This window comes from Numida meleagris, chromosome 5 (assembly GCF_002078875.1).
Source record: "Numida meleagris isolate 19003 breed g44 Domestic line chromosome 5, NumMel1.0, whole genome shotgun sequence".
In the NCBI taxonomy this organism is placed as follows: Eukaryota; Metazoa; Chordata; class Aves; order Galliformes; family Numididae; genus Numida; species Numida meleagris.
The window spans coordinates 32,922,435-32,944,528 of NC_034413.1; the positions used below are offsets into that span (position 1 = coordinate 32,922,435).

General features: G+C 44.3%; 1 protein-coding gene across 1 annotated transcript in view; it reads left to right on the forward strand.

Annotated features, from left to right (window-relative positions):
• IPMK (inositol polyphosphate multikinase) overlaps positions 58-22,094 on the forward strand; it is a 36,011-nt gene continuing 13,974 nt past the window's right edge. The window contains exons 1-3 of the mRNA XM_021400695.1: positions 58-456; positions 4,745-4,830; positions 19,504-19,600. Coding sequence (XP_021256370.1) covers positions 210-456; positions 4,745-4,830; positions 19,504-19,600 — 430 coding nt within the window. The 5' untranslated portion in view covers positions 58-209. The remainder of the gene's footprint in view (positions 457-4,744; positions 4,831-19,503; positions 19,601-22,094) is intronic.

Below are 22,094 nucleotides of genomic sequence, written 5' to 3' on the forward strand. Positions count from 1 at the left end.
GCGGAGCGGCACGGGGCGGAGCGGGGCGGTGCCGCCGCCAGTCGCTGCCTCAGCGCCGGGGTGGGCGGCACGATACGGCTCGGCTCGGCACGGCAGGGAGCGGGGTGATGGAGCCGCGGGACCTCGCCGCTCGCGCCCTGGCACGCAGCGCCCGCTGAGCCCCGCCCGGCGCAGCGCCGCCGCTGCTCGCCTCCCCTCCCCCTCGGGAAATGGCCACGGAGCCCCCGCGGCCGGCGCCACCCGCGGCCGGGCACCCCGAGGGCGGGTGCGGGCGCTGCGCGGGCGGCGGGCGCGGCGAGGCGGAGGAGGCCGCGGCCCAGCAGGCGGGAGGCGCCGCCCCGGGCCCCGCGGTGGCCGTGCTGCCGGCGGCGGCGGGGGGCCGGCGGCGGGGGCTGAACGGCTGCGTGCCGCTGTCGCACCAGGTGGCCGGGCACATGTACGGCAAGGATAAAGGCGGTGAGCAGGACCGGGGGGCGGTGGGGTGGTGCGTTGCCGTTCTCCTCACGTCGCTGCCTACCTGCGGCCCGGAGCGGCGCGGCATCCCCGGGCCCGGCGGCGCGGACGGCGCTCGGTGCTGCGCGAGGTTACGTAACGGCGGTGGGCTCGGTCGAGTGCCTGCTTTGCTGCTTCCGGGGGGCTCTGAGGGGCCCGGGGTGGTTCCCTTCTCTTCTGGTCGTTCTCTGATGACACTGGTGCGTCAGGACCGCTGAGCTGGCTGGCAGGCTCCTGGCAGCCGTGGTTCGGCTTCCATTGACCTGATGCCTTAACAGGTGGAAGTGAAGGGAGCCGTGCTGGAGGCCTGGTAGGTGCGTCCAAGGCACTGAGCCGCAGGTGGCCCACATGCCTGCACGTGTCAGGGGCCCGAAGCAGCTGATCACCTTCCAAGCACTTCTCCGCAAACACATATATGAATTTACATGGAAAGGGACAACTTGTGAGGTGGTTACCAATTTGGTGGTACGTACAAGCAAGCCTAGAGTGGTGGCTAATGAGCAGCACAGTGGTATGGATATTGTGAGGATGTAGGGTTTTTTAAAGCATGTTTCCACCAGCTCTTGATTTTCATTTTGATTTCAGGCCGAGGATAGAGGTGCTGGCCCTTCCGATAAAGGTTCCTTTCAGCAGAGGCAGCGGTCAGTGCAGAGCCAGCATTGCCAAAGGGTGCTCTCACCTTTCTGAAACATCAAGTCGGGTATAACTCCTGCCTCTGAGCCAAACGTACACATCCATTCAATTTCCGAGGTGACCTTTGAGAATAGCTGTAAGGGGAACATGCTGTTACGCTGCCTCTGAACCCTGCCCATGGGAGCTGAGCAGGCCGAGGGCTGAACTTCACCAGCCCTTCGCTGTCAGTGGGTGGAATTGCAGTGGTGATGGCACCGTGAGCTGGCCTTATCTGCAGCTCGTGTTCATGGTGTGTCCTGGTGCCGATAATTTGTGCAGCAGGGTAATTCTCGTCCCCTGCCCCTGCTGCACCAGTGCAATAGATATCTAGGGGGTATAGTCGCTCCCGTACGTCTACCTCACTTATCATATTCTGTAACATGGAGTGGGGTTGGGCAAAAAGGACTCACCTTTGGCACGTCACTTCTTATCACTGTTGTCACCTGGGTGGTGCAGCATCCATACTGTGGGCATGGCTCAAATGGATCAGATAAAGCCAGAGCCACTAGATCTAGGAGCAAGACTCATGCTTTCTTGCAGGGGTTCTATCCCTGCTGTTCTCACCCTAGGAGCTTGAGTTTTGTGTTTTAATGAAGACCAAAGCTGCTCCGTGGTACTCACAGTTCTCTTATTTTCATAACCGAATCTTCTTGTTTCGTGTCTTTACAGATAATGTTTGTAGGAGTACAGGCAGTTGAGATGCTAAAGATATAGGGTCATGTATAATTCCGCAGTGCTGCTCCTGTGGTGTCTTTATTATGAAGCTAGTGGCCAGATGTGAGGATATACGTAGTTACTAATAGCACTGGTAAGGAATATCACAGATGATCTGTGCACCAGAATCTGTGGTAATTGGAAGTCTGTATAAGGAGATCAGTGTGTATTGTACCTTCTCCACTGCTTTTTCTGTCTTTTCCTGCAGTAGTCGCCCATTCCTGCAGTTTTCTATTCTTCTGTTTCCTACCTCATTAAAACTTCAGCATTTTAAAAAATGAAAAAATATAAAACCAGTACTCCTCTTTATTTGGATATCTCTGTTACTATGTACAAAACATGACAAATGTGCCTTGAAGGATGTACCCCGTTGGCATTTGTATTTGAACTATTTGCTGGTTGAAACTCAGAGCCTTCCTTCTTTTGCCAAGCTTCTTCCTGCATGTCACTGTTGTTCTCTGGGCTCAGCTTCCCTACTGTCCCCACATACAAACATATGGAGGACTTGAAGGTATCCAAAGTATTTTTTTTGTTGTTGTTTTAGTATACCTTAAAATCTCTCAGCTGTCAGTTCTCTTCCTTTCTAATAACGTTTCCCTTTTCCATTTACTTCCTGTGGCTGTCACTGCTGTGCAAAAAAAAAAAAAAAAAAGGGCTCCAGCAGCCTCCCTGCACCACATGTATCAGACTTCTGGGCATTTGGAGTGATGCGTGGCTGAATGTTCTGTTCAGTAGTGCCTTCCCCCAAAGAGAGCAAATCCCATAGTACGTAAGATAGTTGCCTTGGGCTGTAGGCAGGAAGAGGTAGGAGCTGATGAGATACGCTACTTTTTTGAGCGTTTTTGTGCAAAACAGGTGAAGAATGTGGACTGAATGTATCTTTTAAATTTTTTTTGGAAATGTACCTGTGTATGTATTGGTTATTTTTTCTAAAGATCTGAGCTTCGGTATGCTCACAAGCTTAGCATGCAGAGCAGTAGAAAAATATTACTGAGGTATTTCAGTATTTGGATTTTGGTGTAGTTCTTACTCTTATTCAGAAATGTTAAATTGCCAATTCATTTATTAAAACAAAATCTTCCCCTGTGTATACTAAAGAGCTCCGGGAACCCTAAAACAAAGCCATGACCAATGTTCTTACGTTAGTATGATCTGCAGGTGGTGGTATCTCTTGTTGTAGATCAGGAGGAGATTTTGGATTTTGTGGTGAGTGCTGAAAGATGAGTCTTTAGTTTCCAGCATGTCTCTGTTGCATATGCAGGGAAGGAGCTCTATTCAGTCAAGAAATCCTGAGTACAAGGGGACTTCAGACAACACCATGTTATGTTAATCTCTTGTCATCCACCTTGATCCAAAGTGCCGCGTTCTGGTGGAAAGCACTTATTTGGCTTCCAAGTCCAGGTTTCTCTTTATCAGTGGAGCAGTTTGTGGGTTCTACTTCTAGGAATGTTTGCCTGGTCTTTCTGCCTTGTAGATTGTCCTCTTGTCTTATCACTAGTGCTAATGTGTAGATCTCGAGGTGCGTTATAAAACCATTTTCAGTGCTGTGAGTGTAAGTAATTCGTTCAAAACATGTCTTGCAGAAATTCTGTGCACTTTGCTAAGTGCTTTCTGGTGCATATGGAAGGGCACAGGGTGAAGCTGTTGTGTCTTGAAGATGTGATAGTTAGTGTTGTATGCTTTCCAGAACTAGAAAAATAGTACAAAGCCCAGCTTTTAGCAAGCAACTTGAGTGCCGCTCTACACAATTTTTTTAAAACCACTCTGTTTGTTGGCATAACCAACTAATAAACAAATTCTGTAAGTTGTGGTTGTTTTACAATAAGTATCTTGGGCTCTGCAGATTTTGTTCTGTTTCCAAGACTGCACGACATTGCCCATTCAGAGATTATGCTTTCCAAAAGGTGAAAACAATTGCTGTTACAACTACAAACTGTTTTTGGGGGCACAAAATGCCTGGCTTGTTCTGCTGCTTCTCATCTCAAGTGGTAAGCTGGTGATGAAACTTATTTTGGACGCAGTTGACATATTTTTATCTTCCTTTTAAACAAAATAAATTACTCTATGCAAAGCTGTGATTAAATCGAAGGAGCAAATTTCAATTCCAGAAGTGGATTTTCCCTTTTCCCCTGTAACTGGCGATGTTGAAATTTAGAGCGCGTTTCACAGAGATGCAATTGCTTTTCTCCAGTGTTGTCTGTATCCTCTGATACTGAGTTTCCTATGCAGCTTCTCAGCAGCAGAGTGGCTAAGGCTGTCTGGGGAGGATGTTGTGCTTCTTTGGGGGCATGATGAAAATGGTTGCCTGGGTGAGATGAAGCTGTCTATGTTGTGTTGTAACTATGGGTGATACAAACAGTAGTATCTAACTAGCGTGAAGTGCTACAGGGATGTTAGTTCCAGTAATGCAGAAGTGCTCTTTCAATGAAGCTTGTATAGAAATTTGTCCACAGGCCATGTGTTTCTAATGTAGCTTGTAAGAAGTGTGTTAAACTTCGTACTAGCTCTTTTAACTTCAACTTCTTAGTGTTGCTGGAAAAGCAACTTATCAGTTATTTAAAAAGGGAGTGTCTGTATAATCTTCCATAGTCAACTGAATGTTTTTTTTGGGTGGAACTTTTAATGTCAGTTCCCTGTTACTGTGTTGGCCTTGAGCAGAGTTAGACGTGGAAAGTCATCTGATGGCTAGAAAAAAAGGAATGCAAGCAAAACTCTGCTAAGGGCTTTCTGTGGGAGCTGCCAATTTCTTCTCTGCTGTGCACGTACTGAAAACCAGTAGAACTGAACAAATAGGCTGTCCCTGATGTGCATTTGCTATTTCTGAAAAAAATGAAAGTTGTCCCTGAAGGAACTGCTTCTCTTCTAGGTATACTGCAGCATCCGGATGGGACTGTCCTGAAGCAGCTGCAGCCCCCACCTCGAGGTCCCAGGGAGCAGGAGTTCTACAACAAGGTGAGGGTCCTGCATTGCAGGGAGAGCCACCTTGTTGAGCTGAAGTGTGGCTGTTCTTCGCCTACAAGTCTATTATTATTATTGCTGTTTTAAAAGTGTAATCTGAATATCTGAATGGTACATCACTGACAGTCTTGTCACAGTATCTACGCTGTCCAGAACTTTCTCCCCTTTGAAATCTGTATCCCCGTGCTTATTTGCTTATGAGACATCAGGGTTTTCACAATATCCGAGACTTTATTGAAAAGCCTTGTGTGATCTTCATCTGTGATTAAGGAGTGGTATGTGGGATCCCTTCGGTTTTCCTTCTCATGTTGCTGACTCTCTTGGAATTAGTTGCCTCTAAAATCTAGTCTTTTATGCGCCCATCCAGTCTGGTTTTATTGCTTTAAATATTGCCCGTTCGCTGTGTTAAAATCCAGTTCTTTTAAAATGTCAATAGAAAGAGCAATTCTCTAGCTGCTTTAACTTCAGTTTGTTGTATTTTCCTTGTGAACCAAGCCTATTGCTCATCTCCAGTTGGCTTTATCAGTAACCTGGATAGAACACACCAGGAAAGTTGTTGCTGGTTATCTTACTTGAAGGTAAACTGTTTTTACAGTCTTGTTTCTTTACCAACCACCTGCCTGTTGTAGGTGACCACGTTTTTTTCAATATTATCTTGATATATCATCCCTTTATACCAGGTACACATAACTGTAGAAATCTTCATGCAGGGTGAATGAAGAGCCTTGAGACCCTTGAGATGCTCTCTTCATTTTGTTTTTTTTTTTTTTCTTTTAAGGTTATTAATGTCAGTTACCAAAGATGTTATGTGTTTTGTGGAAATGTTTCACATAAAACTAGCTGAGCGACGTACTCTAAGCTATCAGTGTGTTTGCATACTAGCGTTACTCAATTCTCATGATAGGACTGCTAGACAAAACAGCAGCTCTTGAGTTAGTTAGGAGCTCAGCAGGAGCCAGTTAAACCTAGAAGTAAATATTTCTCTGAGGTTTCCCAGTGACTCCTGTTTAGGTGAGGTTAAGAATGATACAATCCAGGCTGAATGGCAACTCTTCAGAAGAAGGAGAAAGCTTGAACGGATGCCTTTGAGTGCCAGGTTGGTTACTATTCTGTGAAATCCTCAAGTACTATTACTGTCTAAAGCCAGAGGGCAAGAGGAGTAAGCTTGACCATGGCTCGGAACAGCTTGACCTTTCTCAGAACAAGGTTTTTCACTTGCCTGTTGCTCAGACTCATGTGAAAAGCTGTGAGCAAGACCCTTGGCAAAAACTTGAAGTAAGAGTGCCCCTGTTATCAGAGCCTGTCGTAGGGGAAGAAATCAGGTCTTAATGCAACTGAGTTTCAAAGATATTCATTTATGTCTTCTGGAGCCTTGCCAAGTCACTTCTGACACTGAGTGTTTTTTGTTTATGAGCCATCTGGGAAAAGGGGTTGGCAATTCTTGAAGAATGATGCAGAAAGGAAAAGATGTGTACACGATTGCATGGATTAGGAAGCCTTTCTGTGGGAGAAGGGAAGGAGAGAAAATGCTATATAGGTGAAAGTACAGGAGAAAGGTCTTGGGGATTTCTAGCTCCTCAGTGATTAACTGCTATCATGTTTGCTCTCAGGCAAGAACCACATGGTGCCAAGTATAGACACCTAAGCACTCCATATGTTTCTAACAAGATGAGGATTACTGCAGGTTGTAAGGTTCAGTGTAAGGTACGGACTCCTACATCTAGCTTGTGTTGATACAATAGCTTATTGCTGCCAAAAGGGAAAGGGTTTTCCTCCTGTTCAGCCATTTATCTTACGCTGTGCTGATGCTTTCCAGGTGTGGATGAATACAATCGACTTGTTGGAAGTTTTCTCTAAGTTAAACTGATAAGCAGTGAGAACAACAGCAAGACTGCCCCATTTTGGTGATGTGGCTCACTGCACTTTTAGTCTGTGAAGAGACCTTATTACCTTGGGATAGGCTAATGAGCCTCCAGAGAACAGGGGAAGGAAAATTTTACCACTCCTTGAGACAAGGGGTTGTTTAAAAGGCGATCAGGTAGAGAAGGTGATGAGAAGCAGTGCAGAAATGAAACAGTTGTGCTTCTAGCTAAACTTATGTTGAGATTATCTTCTGGAAATAGGTGGAATAGAAATAGTGTCAGTTTGGAAAGCTAAATCTTTTTAGATCCTCTAAAGCCTTCTGGGACAGAGGAATTGGTGTGTTCTGCAAGGACAGAGCTGGAGTAGATTTGAAGGTTGTTCCTCAGGTCTTCTCTGCTGGAGCCTTCATCAGTTGTATCTATTGCACCGTGAAGCGTGGGAACACAGAATAGTCCCAGACTGTCACTTCACCAGGATTAGACAGTGAGTCTGTTGATAAGATCACACCAGAAGGTTCTCTCTGACTGTATGCAGGTTAATCATGCTATCTTTTCATTTCTGCACCTATGACTTCGTAAGCACCTTTAACTATTTTCTCTATATTGATATTATCAGTTATCTGGGCCAGAAAGAAGCCCTCCTTCACTTGTGGGTAAAGCAAACCACTTCAGCTGAAGCCATTGAGAACCTTTGTAGTTTATGGTAGCAAGAATATGCTGCCTGCATCAGGAAAGCATCAGAAGTTTGTTCCTGTTGGGCACACGAGGGATATTTTCTGCTGAGCACAAAGCAGAGTGCTGGCTGGTACAGCCCAAACAAAAGGGGCTACCTGCAGTGTTTGAAGCTGCAGGAAACTTAAGCAAAACGCTGTAGTGCAAAATACTAATAGCGATCTGAAATTATGATGTGTATGCCAGCCTGCTCAGAATTGGACAACGTTGGAAGAATTTCCACTCTATCAAAGTGGAAAACTGGGGAATCTCTAATAATCCCTACTCAGGCTGCCATTGATTTATCATTCTGTTTTCCTGGTGGTATGTTTTCAGTTTAGCAGTTAAGAAAATAAAAGGGAAGGGGGGGAAAAAAAAGCAAACCTAAATTCTGTTGTTCTTCATTAAAAGGTTATTTGATCAAATAAACCAATTCTTTCCTCTACTACAATATTATGGCCATTCTCTACTGGTGGGAAAATCACAGAATCATAGAATTGTTACAGTCGGAAGGGACCCCTAAAGGCCATCTGATCCAACTCCCTGCAATGAACAGGGACACCTCCAGCTCCATCAGGAGCTCAGAGCTCTGTCCAGCCTGACCTCGGGTGTCTGCAGGGACACCGCCTCTCTGGGCAGCTTGTGCCAGTGCTTCACTACCCTTATAATAAATAATGTTATTAATTCTGTGTTCTGAGGGAGGGGAAAAATAAAGTATGACAAGTTTATCATGAGTTGCTTCTGTGATAAAATGAGAATAATAAGATGTAGCTGTTACTTGTAACTTGATAAATATAGTAAGCTTAACTCACGTTGGAGCATGATTTTCCAGTGGTAATGTCCTCTTTCTATTGAATTCTGTAAATATGAATAATTATTGAATTAATACCATCTGGTTTTGTTCCTGCAAACTTGCTTCCTGTACCTGAGGGTGTGAACTTCATATGAAGCATAGGCTGTGTAACCACGAAGTGTTTTAGCAGATCTTCTAGTACCCTTACCTGGTTGAAAAAATTGTTGTTTTTTTTTTTTTTTTTTAACCTTGAATAGCTACCAAATACTTTGTTTTCAGTAGATATGAGCAGCAAGATCTGGAGGAAATAATTGTAAGAGAGTGGTTGCAGTTTTTTAAGGAGTATCTGCACTGATGATCGGTTGTTTCCATCTAATGTAGACTGCTTGGTGAGGGTGCGTAGGCGGACGCACTGCAAAGGACTGCTTTTAGAGGAGTTTCGGGAGGCTGCAGCACGCAGAGATGTGGAAGCAGAAAAACAGCCGTGTTTGAAACTTCATTCTAATAGATTATGCGACTTGTTTCCAGTAAAGAATGTGAATTGCTACAAGGCAGCGTGTGATCACAGTAGATGCCTACATGTGTGTACTAAGGAATCCATGAAAGCAGGCTACTTCTCTGCCCATTTCAGAATTTAAGTTCAGCCTGCTTCGTGCCAGTGCATGTGTACATGCTGAAACAGTATGATTAATGCAGCGGTGTTAGTGGAGGGAAGGGAAGAAGCCTGCTGGCCCTCCGACTGTCATCTCTTTGGGTAGGTGAGTTGGGACCTGTGAGCAAAGCGTGCTTGGGAAAGGTCAGTGCAGTCTCTGGGTGAGGTGAAACCTTCGTGCTCTGCTGGGAACGCAGTTCTCGTTTCAAAGTGCCAGGCTGTACCCAAGAGCACTGTGTGCTAACATGACTATCCTTTACTATTTAAGAGCTGTCATGTTCAGTAGAGGGTTTTTATTCATTTGTCACATCAAGAATGTAGCTTTGCAGAAACCGCTGTCCTGCTGGTGCCGTGAAGAGGGGGAGGAAGTTGGAATGTCCTGCTTTAAATAGGGCAGCTGCTTCTGTGGGCCTGCAAGGATAGAGCTTGGACAGCAAATATTTAAAGCTGAGGAAGAGAATTTACAGTTGTTGAAGCTAGCTTCTCAGCTACATTTTCTTACGAGCTCTGTGTTTATCAGTAAGAGATGGAGGGCTTCTCTTCTTGCATGCAACAGGACAAGGGAAGGTTGCTGGGCAATTTAAAGTGATAGCTCCTTCAGTTCTGATTTCTGACACTTGCTTTGTGGGGCCATAGACCTCTGTTACTATGTGTACCTGCTCTGAGCGCGGCATACTGAAGTTTTAAAGGTCAGTAACTGACTAGGTAATACACTAGGATTTTATAGTCAGCGAATCAATAAATGTGCCCATAAACTTTTATTTGAATTGCCCTTTTGCTCTCCTACACTGACTGCGTGGTGCTTGGGGTTCAAGAAGTACACCTTCCTCCCCTTGTTCTGCCTTTTGAAAACTGTCCTATCTGATAAAGTTCTTGCAGCTTGGACAGCTTCCAACAGTTAATTTTCTTTCCTCTTTGCTAGCAGCTGCATGTCAGAATTGTCACAGTTGGTGCTTGTGACATTGCCACGTCATGGCTCTATATTACATTATCTACCATACTGATGTTTCCAAGGCTGTGCTAAGGCAAGTCCTACTGTAATTCTCACACACTCTTGTCCCCGAGGTCACATCTGTGATTTTGGGGGATTGGAGTAAAAAGACAGGCTGGGCTCTCTCTGTCAACCTCTACCTCTACCTGAGTGCCTGGGAATTGAGAGCTGATTCACCGCATGTAGGGTTGGGAGAAGATAATTGCAGCGGTCATCTGGCCCTTCTGGAGAACAGATCTTCATCCCATTGCTAGTTCATGACAACTCTGCTAACTGCTTTAGCAGTTGTCTGGAAGTTCAGAGTTCAAGCCCTGCTGACATATAATGTGAATGCAAGGAAGCTGTTACCACTGTAGATAATAGAAATTGTTTTTCACTCTTGTTACATGTCTTGAAAACAAAGCCAGGATGTAAGAGACGCAAATAACTCCAACTTGTAAAAGAGGTTTGTGTTAGGTGAGAGTCCGGTGCTTGAAAGCTAGGAAGTCATGGTTTCATGGTTGCCCGCACAATTGTTATTGTGAACTTTTGTTGGATGCATTATAATGTGACTTTCAATAGGGTGATGACCTGTCTTTGTGTGTTCTTTCCTCTAAAGAACTTAGTAACTCATTTTACAGCCTAGGCACAAGGCAATTAATACTGCTTGTGCAGCTTTTTCTGGCTCTCTTGTAACTGTTAGTCTGAGTTTGTGACTAGAGGATAACGTGTGTCAGAGAATTACCAAGTACATGAATGTTCCTTGTGTTCCGTTGGTTACAGAGAAGGAGAAACATGCAGGAAGTTTGCCCATTCGGACCACTATCAATAATCTTATCCTTATTTAATTCTCAATAACCTGCTGCAGCTCTTTGTTACAGCCTGATGCTTCTTTTTCCTTTTTGCATTGCCTAATTTTAATTAGCATTCATGCAGCTTTAGGCAGTGCTGAAGACTTCTAGTGACTTCCCTCCCTCTCCGTGGCATAAAATCAAGCCAGCAGCCTGATAGATGTGTTTTGGCCTGGAAGCTTTTGCACGGAGTTGCAAGAACTGACTCATAAGGCTCAGCCATCTTCCAGCCTATCTAGCACAAATCACGATAAAGCAGCCTGTGTTCTGTAAACTGTTCTCTGCTAGTGACAGAAGATGACAGGGATCAGGGAGGGAAACTGTGTCTTGCTTCAGGATGAATTGCCCTATTTTGTAAACTCAGCTAACTGGTTTTATAGTCTTAATTTAGATGATAATTCTTGACTGAAAAAGGAATGGATGATGGCCATACTGCTGCTATTGTGTGCGAAAATATCCTTATCCTGTGATCAAGTCTCCAGCTGAAGTTCTGGTTGTAAGTCTTCTATGGACAAAGTTTCAAGAAATAGCATGCGCAATTCTCTCAGTGTCGTATTTGAGGGATGCAATGCCTCGACCAAACCTTTAATTACTGCATTCAGAGCTGAAGCTCGGTATCTTGAAATGTTATCTTTTGTTGTGCCTCATTCAGATCTACTGCGTCTCTAGAAGAGGTGATGGTACAGGAGTATTACAAATTAGCTATTTGCAAATATAGTGGATGTGTTCTGATGCACTCCCTTTCTGCCCTTGGCATCGTCCCTTCAGTTGAGAAGTTGTCCTGGAGGCATTCTGTTTTGCTGGGGATGTAAGCAAATTTAGGTTTCCCCAGCAGTGTATGAAACTATCTTGACTGTGACCATGTTTTCTGCACTCGAAACCAGGAGCCTGGGCAGTGGTATTCTAATAAGAGGAAGGACATGTGGTACTCTTCAGCTAATGAGAAGGAAATGACTCTTTGACCAAATTATGAAATACTTGCCACTTGTAGTTGTTTATTTTTTAAATAACAACAAGCAAAAGGGAATAACAAGCAAAGGGGAATGAAAGATGAGCACTGAGAATCTGCTGAGTTTCTTCCAGTGTCTTATGAGCCCTCAGATTTTTTTATGCTTCAGATTGCTATGAAGTGGCTTAAAGCCTCCCATACCAGGACAGTAAGTCTTACTAAGTGTGGCAAACTTTTGTGATTCTTGAACCCTCCAGCAAAAACAAGTCTGGGAGGGACATGCTCTGCAGTAGAAAATGAACGCAGGTGAGTCTGATGAGCATCTGTTCTCTGTACTTGTACATTGTGTGCCACACAATAATCTATAGTCCCCTTTAATAAATCTAAGAAAGACTCATAAAGGGAGACAGTAAAAGGCTGTTATTGCAATTTGATGCTAGCAAGGAACTACTGGGTAGAGTTAGTAATAAACCAAGTATCTTACAGTCCATGCAGTGCAAGCAAGCAGGAAAAAAAGTCCTGTTCTCATCAACCTGATTTTAAGGGAGAATCCTACTGAGAGTAGGTAATGCTGAAAATGAAACAAAGTATGGTTTTAATGTGCATATCCACAGTATGTTACATTGGATTAAGTTGCATTATGACATTCTTGCTGCGCTAGAGGGCTGTGCAAGCAGTAACTTCTTCAGACTTGATCAGCTACTTAAGAGAAGTTTCAATTCATTTATGGTGAACAGAGCCCCTCTTCTTGAAGACAAAGCAAAGTCAATTACTTGGATCACCATGTACTCAGATTTTGTTTTCCCTTTGCCTTTCTGCAGCAGACTATGGTGGAAGGCTTGCCAGGGTTTCGGAATGCTGTTATTACTGTTTTTTTTTGTTTTATCTCCCCTTCCTTCTGTGTTCTGTCCCAGGTACAGCACTGCTTCTTTCCTTTCTTGCCAGTGGTGAGCCGAGGGTTGTTTGCGGGCTGGGGAAGCAGCTGATGAGCTCATCCACCAGATGAGTGAAAGGAACATGTGGGCCCATAGCTGATTCTGTAACTTCCAGTTTTGCGCAGGGCAGAAGTGTGTGGGACTCCAAACGCTGCTATAGGGTTGGGATGAAAATGTGTGTGAAGCTGTGGCAGCCCAAGCCTGAGTTGTTTTAAACTATTGTGAAGCTGCACCTTCAGGGTAATGCTATGGTAAGCTCTTTGCGGGGGCTGCCTGTTGCAGTGTCAGAAAAATCCAACTTCTGTCTGTCAGGACTTGTCTTCCCTTTCTGTCTCTTTGAAATGCAAAATTAAATTTCGCCTATATAACTGCTCCAGGGTTCCTCCCACCCCTTGTTCTCTGTCACTGCCTGGTGTGGCTCTTCAGCTCTGATCAGACTGCTTTTCAGAAACAAAGGGTAATGCTTGGTAGTGTTCACAGAACGCAGGGCGGTGATGCTGGCTTATTTTCCGTTCTACCATTTTACTTCTCTTTCAGTACTTCCAGTGATAAACTTGTTAAGCAGTTGGATTTACTCCAAAAACATCTTAGAACAGAAAGTTTGTGTGCAAACCCTCTTGGTACCATCATTTCAGCTTGGTTTTGCATCTAGCAGGATTTGGGTGTCTCAAGGTCTTGGTTTCTCACCAGGTCAGTATCATCCCTTAATATGCAAAGCAGTACTCATGTTGCGCCACTTCATGTGTTGCAGTAACAGAACTGCAACAGCTGTAAAGATAGATGAGAAAACTGCTTGTACCATGCTACTTCAAGGGAATTAGCAGAGGGACTGACTGGCCTTAAGATTTGCTAGATTTCTCTGGCCACTCGTGGTTTGAGTTGTTGAGTGAGTTACTCCAGGACAGCATCACTACAGCACTGTTGGGTGAATGGTAAATGTTGTTGAACTAAGAAGGAAGAGTAGAATCATAGAATGGTTTGGGTTGGACGGGACTTTTAAGATCATCTAGTTCCAAACCCCCTGCTATAGACAGGGACACCTCCCTCTACACCAGGTTGCTCACAGCCCCATCCAGCCTGGCCTTGAGTGCGTCCAGGGAGGGGACGCCCACAACCTCACTGGGCAACCTGTTCCAGTGTCTCACCACCCTCACAGTAAACAATTTCTTCCTAATATCTAGTTTAAATCTACCCTCTTCCAGATTAAAGCCATTTCCCCTCGTCCTGTCACTACATGCCCTTGTAAAAAGTCCCTCCCCAGAGGGAGAAGTATTTAGTGTCTTAAATTTGAAACTTATCAGATGACTAGCTAGGTAATTTTTTTTTTTTTTTTTTAATTTCAACTTTCGTGGAGAGTACCAAGTGTAAATTCTGCTCCAGTGTCTGTTGTATGTGCACTGACCAAACATAGGTTTTGGAGTAGTGAACTTCATATGCTTTTTGCTATGTATTTTTGGACTATATTCAGTTTAAGAGTCTCTTTACCTACTTAGAAGGCAGCTTAACATGTTCATGCTGTTAATGCAAACACAGCCATCGCTACTTTCCTGGGTACTTTCTTTAAGTGTGTGCTTATTTTAAAAAATAAAACCAAAAGCTGCATCTGGTTACGGTGCCTGAGGGATCGGACTTTGTGGCACATCCTGAAAGAATAATTATCTCTGACTTCAGAGAGCTCTTGTTCATTGAAGACTGCAACTCCTACCCAAGAGACATTGAACTTAACATCTGATCAAGTCAAGGAGTTTTAAACCTGGGAGGGCAAGGGGAAGCTCAGTTCTGTGGCAAGAGGTGTGTGAGGAAACAACCTCTAATTTTGCATTTCTCACTGAGAAGGTCGTGATGCCCACTGCCCAGTTCTGTACCCAGTTGGTGGCTTGTAGCAGATACAAAGGGTGTGAGGGGGTAAAGTAAATAATTTAAACTTGCTTTATTGTTAATCTTTTGTTGCTTGGGAATCTTGTGGGAAGAAAGACAAGATGCAAGTTTGCTGTCTTGTGAAAAGGGAAGCAACCTTCTTGCCTTGCCTCTGTAAGAAGTGGAAAGAAAGAGGGACCAGGCAATCTGTCTGCACCCAGCTCGCCTCTTGTGGTTTTGGAGCATGTTGCTGCATGTGGCATCCACTGCTGTTCATCATGGCTCTGCCATGGGGTTTGTTCAGCCTTGCCATTGAGCCTGACCACTGCCTGGTAGGTTCTGCTGCTGCTGCTGCCTGCTGAAGGTTTGAAAACTGCTGCATCCTCAGAAACGGGTCAGGATTTGCTTCATCTCTTGTGAAGATTATTCTGTATGTGAGGCTGCAAATCTTGCTAGAGTCAGCCTAGTTTTGACTATATAAAACATGTGGAAGTGGATAAAGTATGACTTACTCTTTTTTTGGCATTGCTAGAAAATGACTAGTTTGGCAAACGTCACCAAATAAGTATATTCTGGGGGAGATTTCTCATTTTCCCAGCCTTCGTTTTGTGGAAGTTCAGGTGACTGACTGCTTTCTCTAACTTTTTTTTCCCCTGAGTCTGAGGAGGAGGATGTAATTGCTGCGGGTGTACACCATTCTTATTTGCAAATTCATTTGCATGGTCAGATTGTGGAAATGTAAATATATACTGATTTGTTTTATGTCCTGATTTTCTTTCTGCAGGCATCTTCTATGAATAATTATAATCTAATGTATAGTACAGCTCTATTTTGAATAGGTAAGCAACTCAGTATAATAGCATTTAGCGTAATAGCATTTGCAAATGCTTAACTTTTGGAATTATTCTGGTATCAGAATCTTTGAACATAAACAGAGCTGGCTCAACTCCAGGCGTAGCTGAGAAATCCTGCAGACACAAGTCAAAACGTGATGCTACTACACTGAAAAAGAAGTGAGAGCTTTGAGTTGTGAAGCCATGCAGTTATGAATTGCTCAATTCACAGCTGCTGTTTCAACCTCAATTTTCTGGCCCTCATGCTTGCCTGGTGTAACTGGGTGATGCAGGAGTCCGAAGGGAATTGCTGTGTGCACTCAGGTAATTAAAGTTAGTGTTCTAATGCGTACACATAAGGAGACAGAATTAAGGCTGCCTTATCATCTGTAAGTTTTAAACTTGCTAATTTGAGTGCGTGGCTTATTAACTCTTTCTGCCCTGCTGTCTGGGAGCCCCTCAAAAACGCATGTGAAAGTGAGCTGTGTGGCAGCTGGCTGTGCGCGTCCTGAGTCTCTGCAAGCAGCAGCACTGCTGTTCTAGGGACAGCTGATGGCAGAGAGCAAGAAGAAAAGGTGCAGTATCATACTGATAGGTCTGCTCTGTCATTCAGTGGCTTCTGTTCAAATGGCTTGAAAATAAATGGATGTTTAAAAATAAATATTTTCTAAATCAACTCTTTTATGGTCTTTAGCAAATTGTGCTCGAACCACTTTTCTGTCATGGTGGTGTCTTCTGCCTGGACTCTTGGAGACAGGTCTCTACCGCCAGAAAGGGTTTCCTGTTGGAATTTCAACATTGGTTCTGCCATCCTTCAGTCAGTTGTGTGATTAGTAGTCTTTGCAAAACAAAGAAGAGCTGGTGTCACGCTGCATTAAATAAGGAAGAGAACATTCCCATTCTCCCAAGCAGCCCCTGTTTGCATTAAAAAACAAATGAATCTGTTGGATTAGATTTACCAAAACAGAGTGCACTTTGGATTGAAAACTAAAGGATGGTGAATTTGCCTCAGACTTAAAACATTCTGAGTGGCTGGAAATTATGACTTCATGGTGTCTATTGGACTACTGAACTGCCACGGAATGTATCTGGGGCACGTTCTTCCTATGAGCTAGCTGCAGTGATTTGTAATGGTCATGTTGTGAGCCCTCCAAATGTCAGCATCCTGTTTACTTGCTTTTAAGCCCAGCAGTGATTATGTTTTATGTCTCCAGTTTGTGCTATTGGAAGAATGTAGCCTGTGTAGGAGGGATACCTACCCTGGCTGAACTGACACTGAAGTGTTGTGCAGTTATAGATCTGTTGGATGAAGATATTATGTGCAGTGAAGCAACAAACAGTGTATATTTATCAGTGTAGGCTCAAGAAACAGACGTTGTTACGTTCAGGAAACAGCAGCTGCTTTTCCAGTAATGTTGGTGCATTGCTGATGTAAACAGAAGTACAGTGGTTCACTTCTAAAGATTATCCTAGGGTGGGTGACAGCCTTTCTCCTCCAGTGAGTTTCTCAGCTCTGTCAAGCAGCAGTACCTTCTGGGTATGGGATGTGTGGTTCATTTCTTGTCTAGTTTGAGGATGTTTTTTATCATAAATCCACTTACATTTGTCATTCCAAATGACATCTAAATGTCCAACTTGCCACTGGGTTGGGTGCAGGGAGCAGAAACGCCTGTCATTGCTGTCTGAGGCACTTTGTCATCAGCACAAGTTGTTTTCTCCTGTGTAAGAATGGGTATGATTCCTGAAAGGTCCATTTTCCTTGCTTTTGCCCATGCTAAATGACTTCCTCTGATCTTTATTAACTGAGTGCTTATTCCTGTTTGACATATAAATATATTACAGGCTGAGATTGAGGTCTATATTAAGGTCAAGTAAGTGATTTGTGTATGTTACGTCAAACTTAGAAAGGGAGTTTATTACTGCTTCAGGGGGCAAGATAACTTCTTGAGAGACAGGAATAATGTATTTCATTCTGTTATGCTGAAGTACTGATACTGAAGAAGGCATTGCCATGAGTTTTCCACCTTTAAAGATGTTTGATATCAGTGTATTAAGGATGGGCTATTTAGAAGATAGCACTTGGGGAACGTTTTCCCCCATTTGACCTTGACTTTGGGCTGCTACACCCAGTTGTCTGGCAGTCTTCATCATATCCTACTGCTTGGAAGTGCTCAAGAGCATACTGTTAGTTGTTTGCTCAGTCTTTAATAACTGAACCCTGCTGCTGGGGAAGGGATTAAAAAGTAAGTCAGGGCAAGAGTCTTTCCTCTCTCTTGTCCTGTCCTAAATTGATGCGCAGTTTCCCTGTCAGGGCTGTGCCTTGGTGGTATCTGAATTCACCTCAGAGAAGAGCATTTGTGCTGGGTGCAGTGCAATCCCCATCAGCTGGCTGAGAGCTGCTGCCGCACTGAGCTCCTGCAGTGAGCAGAGGTGGGGCTTGTGGTGTTGTCTGAAAATAAGCACAGTGTGAAGTCGCTCCTGTGTTCTGTGCTGGGAGTCCCGGCCCAGAAATGAGATCAGCGGTGGCTGCTGTAGAAGGTGGTAGTGACTGGGGCTGTGCCTCAGCGTCTGCCTGGGGCTGATCCTTCTCTGTTCCCCTTCACCTCAGTTGTTTTCTCCATTTCCCTCTTCAAGCTGGTAAGTAAGAGCAAGCTACGCTGTGGTCTCCTTGGGAGAGCACTGCCTTCTGCTGCCAGCACCTGAGGCTTATCAAAGGTGTGTTGCATCAATGAAAAGAAGCAGCAGTGCTGAGCTCAGAGGCTAGCGAAGTTTTCTGTCTTGATGTGCAGGAATATCGGCGTACCAGCTTGTGTTAACCCGCAGCCTGTGCGCTTGAGATAGCTGCTGTCAGGGCAGAGGGTATGGAGTTAGTGTGTGCCTGTGCTCTGTGTCGTATTGTGTGTGTGCTGGTGTGGTTTGGGCTTCAGAGGTTCTGCCGCCTCCGTAGGAACTCTGAGATGGGACTGACACCAGGAGGCAGTCCAAGGAGTGGGTGTTATTGGGTGATCCGACATAAGACAGTGCACACGTGGTTGTGGCAGCCCGGTCACTGCGCGGTATCAGTGGTATGGCAGCGCCCTGGCTGGGGCTGGCTGCTGGGCCAGCAGAGCCTGGGGACGTGTGCAGAGCAGCACCTTGTGTTTGCAGTGCAGTGGCGGTTGGAGTTTGCCCTGCGTGAGGTTTCTGTGCTGAAAACTAAATTTAGCGCCAACCTGCAGTGCCTAATTTTAGTGTTCTGCTGCTGCATGAGGCTCTGCCTACAGTTATGCTGCAGCGGTGCTGGTGGCTGGGGTTGTGTGGGGTAAAACAGTGGTGGGAGTGCGGCTCTGGGGCTTTCCCTCTACTGAAGTGTCAAAATGCACCCCCTTAGATTTCTAATGTTGATATGCACACTGCTTGTAGCTTCTGTCACCTGGTATTCCCCCACCATGACTAACTCTTGGTCATGAAGCAGTGAGCTGAGCCAATGCTGCAGTGCTCTGTTCTGGTGCTAATGCTTTTGCATTGCGTTTGACTTTGCAGTGTGTTCTAACCACGCTTCTGTTGGTTTCACGCTGAAGTGGGAGCAGAATTGGGGGCTGCTGCTGTGTAGCTGCTGCAGGGTTGTGGGGTCGGACACTGGTCTGATAACATCAGAGCTGAGGGAGTGGTGTGGGGATGGCTCCTAAATGCCATAATAATATTGCAGCCTGCACTTGTGCGTGTATGGATCTGTTCATCTGGAAACCATGTTACTCAGAGCTGCTGTGGGCTATCCCCAGTGTCTGTAACCCGACCTTCTGTGCGGTAAAAATAATGTCCAGGGAAGGAGTCTGAAACGCTCTGAACAACAACAGAGAACTGGTGGCAGTCATGCGATTCTGTAACAGAGTGTCCAGAACTGCATTTGAATGGTGAAAAAAATGTTCTTCAAGGAGTATAGGGCAGCTGCTGAGCCCAAACTGTTCTTGTTTTTCTTGCAGTAATTGTAAATAATTAAATAAATAAAGAGTTACAGCAAATGAAAACAAACACATTGGAATTGTTCTTAGAGTTGATACATCTTTTCCACTTAAAAAAACTGAAAGAAAGGATTCCACTCGCTTATCTCAGTCTGTGGTAACTCTCATCTTGTTTGTTTTTTAAAGGTGAAAGAGAAACCCTAAAAATTTTGCAAACAAAGGCTGTAAGAAGTGGTAATTATGGTACAATAGGAAGTATGAAGTGAATGTTATAAACTCATTATCTGCCCCCCCCTTCTCTAATTTATTTCAGGTTTATGACTCCGACTGTTGCGACAGCGTTCTTCTGGAGCTGCGAGAGTATCTGCCAAAATACTTCGGTGTCTGGTCACCACCTACTGCACCAAATGGTACTGTTCTAATTTTATCTGTTAATTTAAACCTCCTGGAAAAATCCTCCAGAGCCTGGTTTTTGGCAGTTGCAAGCTCTGTAGGCTTCTTTCCCTCTGACACCACATTCCAGTTTGCAGTCCTCTGGCTGGATTTGGTCTTTGGGATTATCTCTGTGGGCCAGGAGTGATTGGGCATGACTATTCACATGGCACACATTTCCCAACTAGCTGAACCTGTTGCTGTGGCCCCAGAGCTGCTGCTTTGGTTTGGACCATGCTGGAGGGATGGTCTGGGTGCCTGATTGTGTCTGGTCAGGTTGTCATAGCTGGAATCTGATGCTGTGGGGAAGAAAAAGCGTGGTCCAAGGCAAGGCATTCAAACTGGGATCTGCTGCCGCATCTCCTGAGGTTGGATCCCATTGCCTTGCCACATAGTAAAAACCATTTCTTTCGGTAGATGTGTTGCTTGATAGAACTTCTGGTTGTGCTGTGATACTGCTTGAAGTGGAACAAAGCCCTGGTATCTGCTATTCTTCAAGAGAAGATGGATATTCTTGATATATATTTAAAATAGTAACATTTTTTTTCTGCTGCTCTTTCTTACTCACATTGGGGAAGTGGAGCTTCTCAGACATACCAAAATAAAAGATGCCAGTGAGTCTATTTAAATGCAAACATACCAAAATTAGAAGCTGTGCTCCTTTACAATATAACTCTCTTCTTTTGCTTATGCTGTCCCTGATAGACTTGTTTTCCAGAGACAGCAGTAAGGTGGCATCCAAAGGCACTGTCTGAGCTCTGCAAAAAGAAGTGCGGTGAGGACTGTGGTAGTACTTAATGCATTCTTGGCTTAAATTTCTCTTCACACTTTCATATTTGGCATGAACTCAAATAGCTTTACCAGAGCTATCTTTTTCCTTCCTTAATTTTATATGTGTTATGGAGCTTGCTTAGTGTCCCCTCCAAGCTGCAAATCAAGTTTTCCTACTCACAGTATGATCTTAAAATATTAAAATATGTGGTCTAACTGTGATATGGTAATTCAACACATCCCTAGTTTACACTGGTAATCACAGAATCACTAAGGTTGGAAAAGATCTCTAAGATCATCTAGTCCAACCATCCACCTATCACCACTAGAATTAACTAGCACTGTGCACCATGGGGCTGAGCAGGAACTACCGTGGGTTAGGAGGATTTATTTTCATAGAGAGAAACTTAGGAGGAAATGTGAGGCAGCTATGCTTAAAAATGTAGGTGGGTGGACAAAATTGCCAGCTGAATGGGATTGAGTGTAAATCAGAAACTAGGAATGGCCATGCCAGCCCTTCATGAGATTCATCTAGGATTTGCTATCTGGCACAGAGCAAGAGCACTTACCCAAGTATGCAAGAAGGTTCTGCTTATTTTACTTCTGCTGAACTTTAGTCCTCTCAGCAGAAAAGATGGAGCAATCTGTATCAATAAAAGCTTGTAAAAGCACTGTCCTGTTACAGAGAAACTATGTAGCTAGTGCTACTGCATGGGAGCCAGTGAGAGATGGTTGATGCTGTCTCCCAAAGCGCATCTAAAACTGGAGCGAGGCAATTGGATTTCAACTTTGGGTACAGTGGCATTGTCAGTGTCTGGAATTTATTAATCAACAAGTGGAAGAGTTGAAAAGTTGTTATAAAGATATGTAGGAGCATGTTAAGCTTCTTATATCTCCTGCTGAGACTTCTGCTATCGCTGTCTACTTGATGCTCCTGTGTATTCTTTGTAAGCAGCTTCACTGCGGCTCATTGCATACTGGACTGTAGTTTCTGTTGCCGAAGCTGAGAATAGGGTAGATAAATAGCAGGCAACATCAAACCTCTCTTTGCTTTTGTTACTGGGAGTAACTGAGGCTTTTCCCTGCTTATTCGTGTGTTTTGAGAGGTGTCTTGTAAATTATGAAACCAAGTCAGATGCCTGGACTTATTTTGTCACTTCTGACTCCAGCGACGACCGAATGCTTCTGCACATACATACTGACGTCTGCAGTGGTTCGTGCCATGCATACTTACTGAATTCTGGTGGTCTTTTGCTTTGTCTCCTCCTAGGGCTGTAATAAATTATGTAAATAGTATTTCAGACCACATCTTCCTGCCTCTTTCCACTGCAAAATAGAAAGGGGGGAAGAGAAGCTCTGGGGAATGATTTGTTTAAATGCTTGAAATATATCTTCAGGATTATCTCCCAAAGCCAAGATACAAAAATCCTTATTATGAATTCTTTTATCTGCAGGGGATTTCAATTTAACTTATTTTTGGATAGCTTGAAACTTAATTCATTGGTATGAAGTATGTCTGTACCAGAGATTTTTATCCACTTGTGCAATAGAATGCTATTTTTCTTGGTGAATACATGATTTTCAGAAGCACTTTGGGCTAGTAGCATTCTACACAATCATGTAGAAAAACTGAAGTGCCTGAAAAATAGGCAGTTTTCTTTTTAACAAATGAGGAAGGAGAGCTCTCTGGTTACCTCTGCT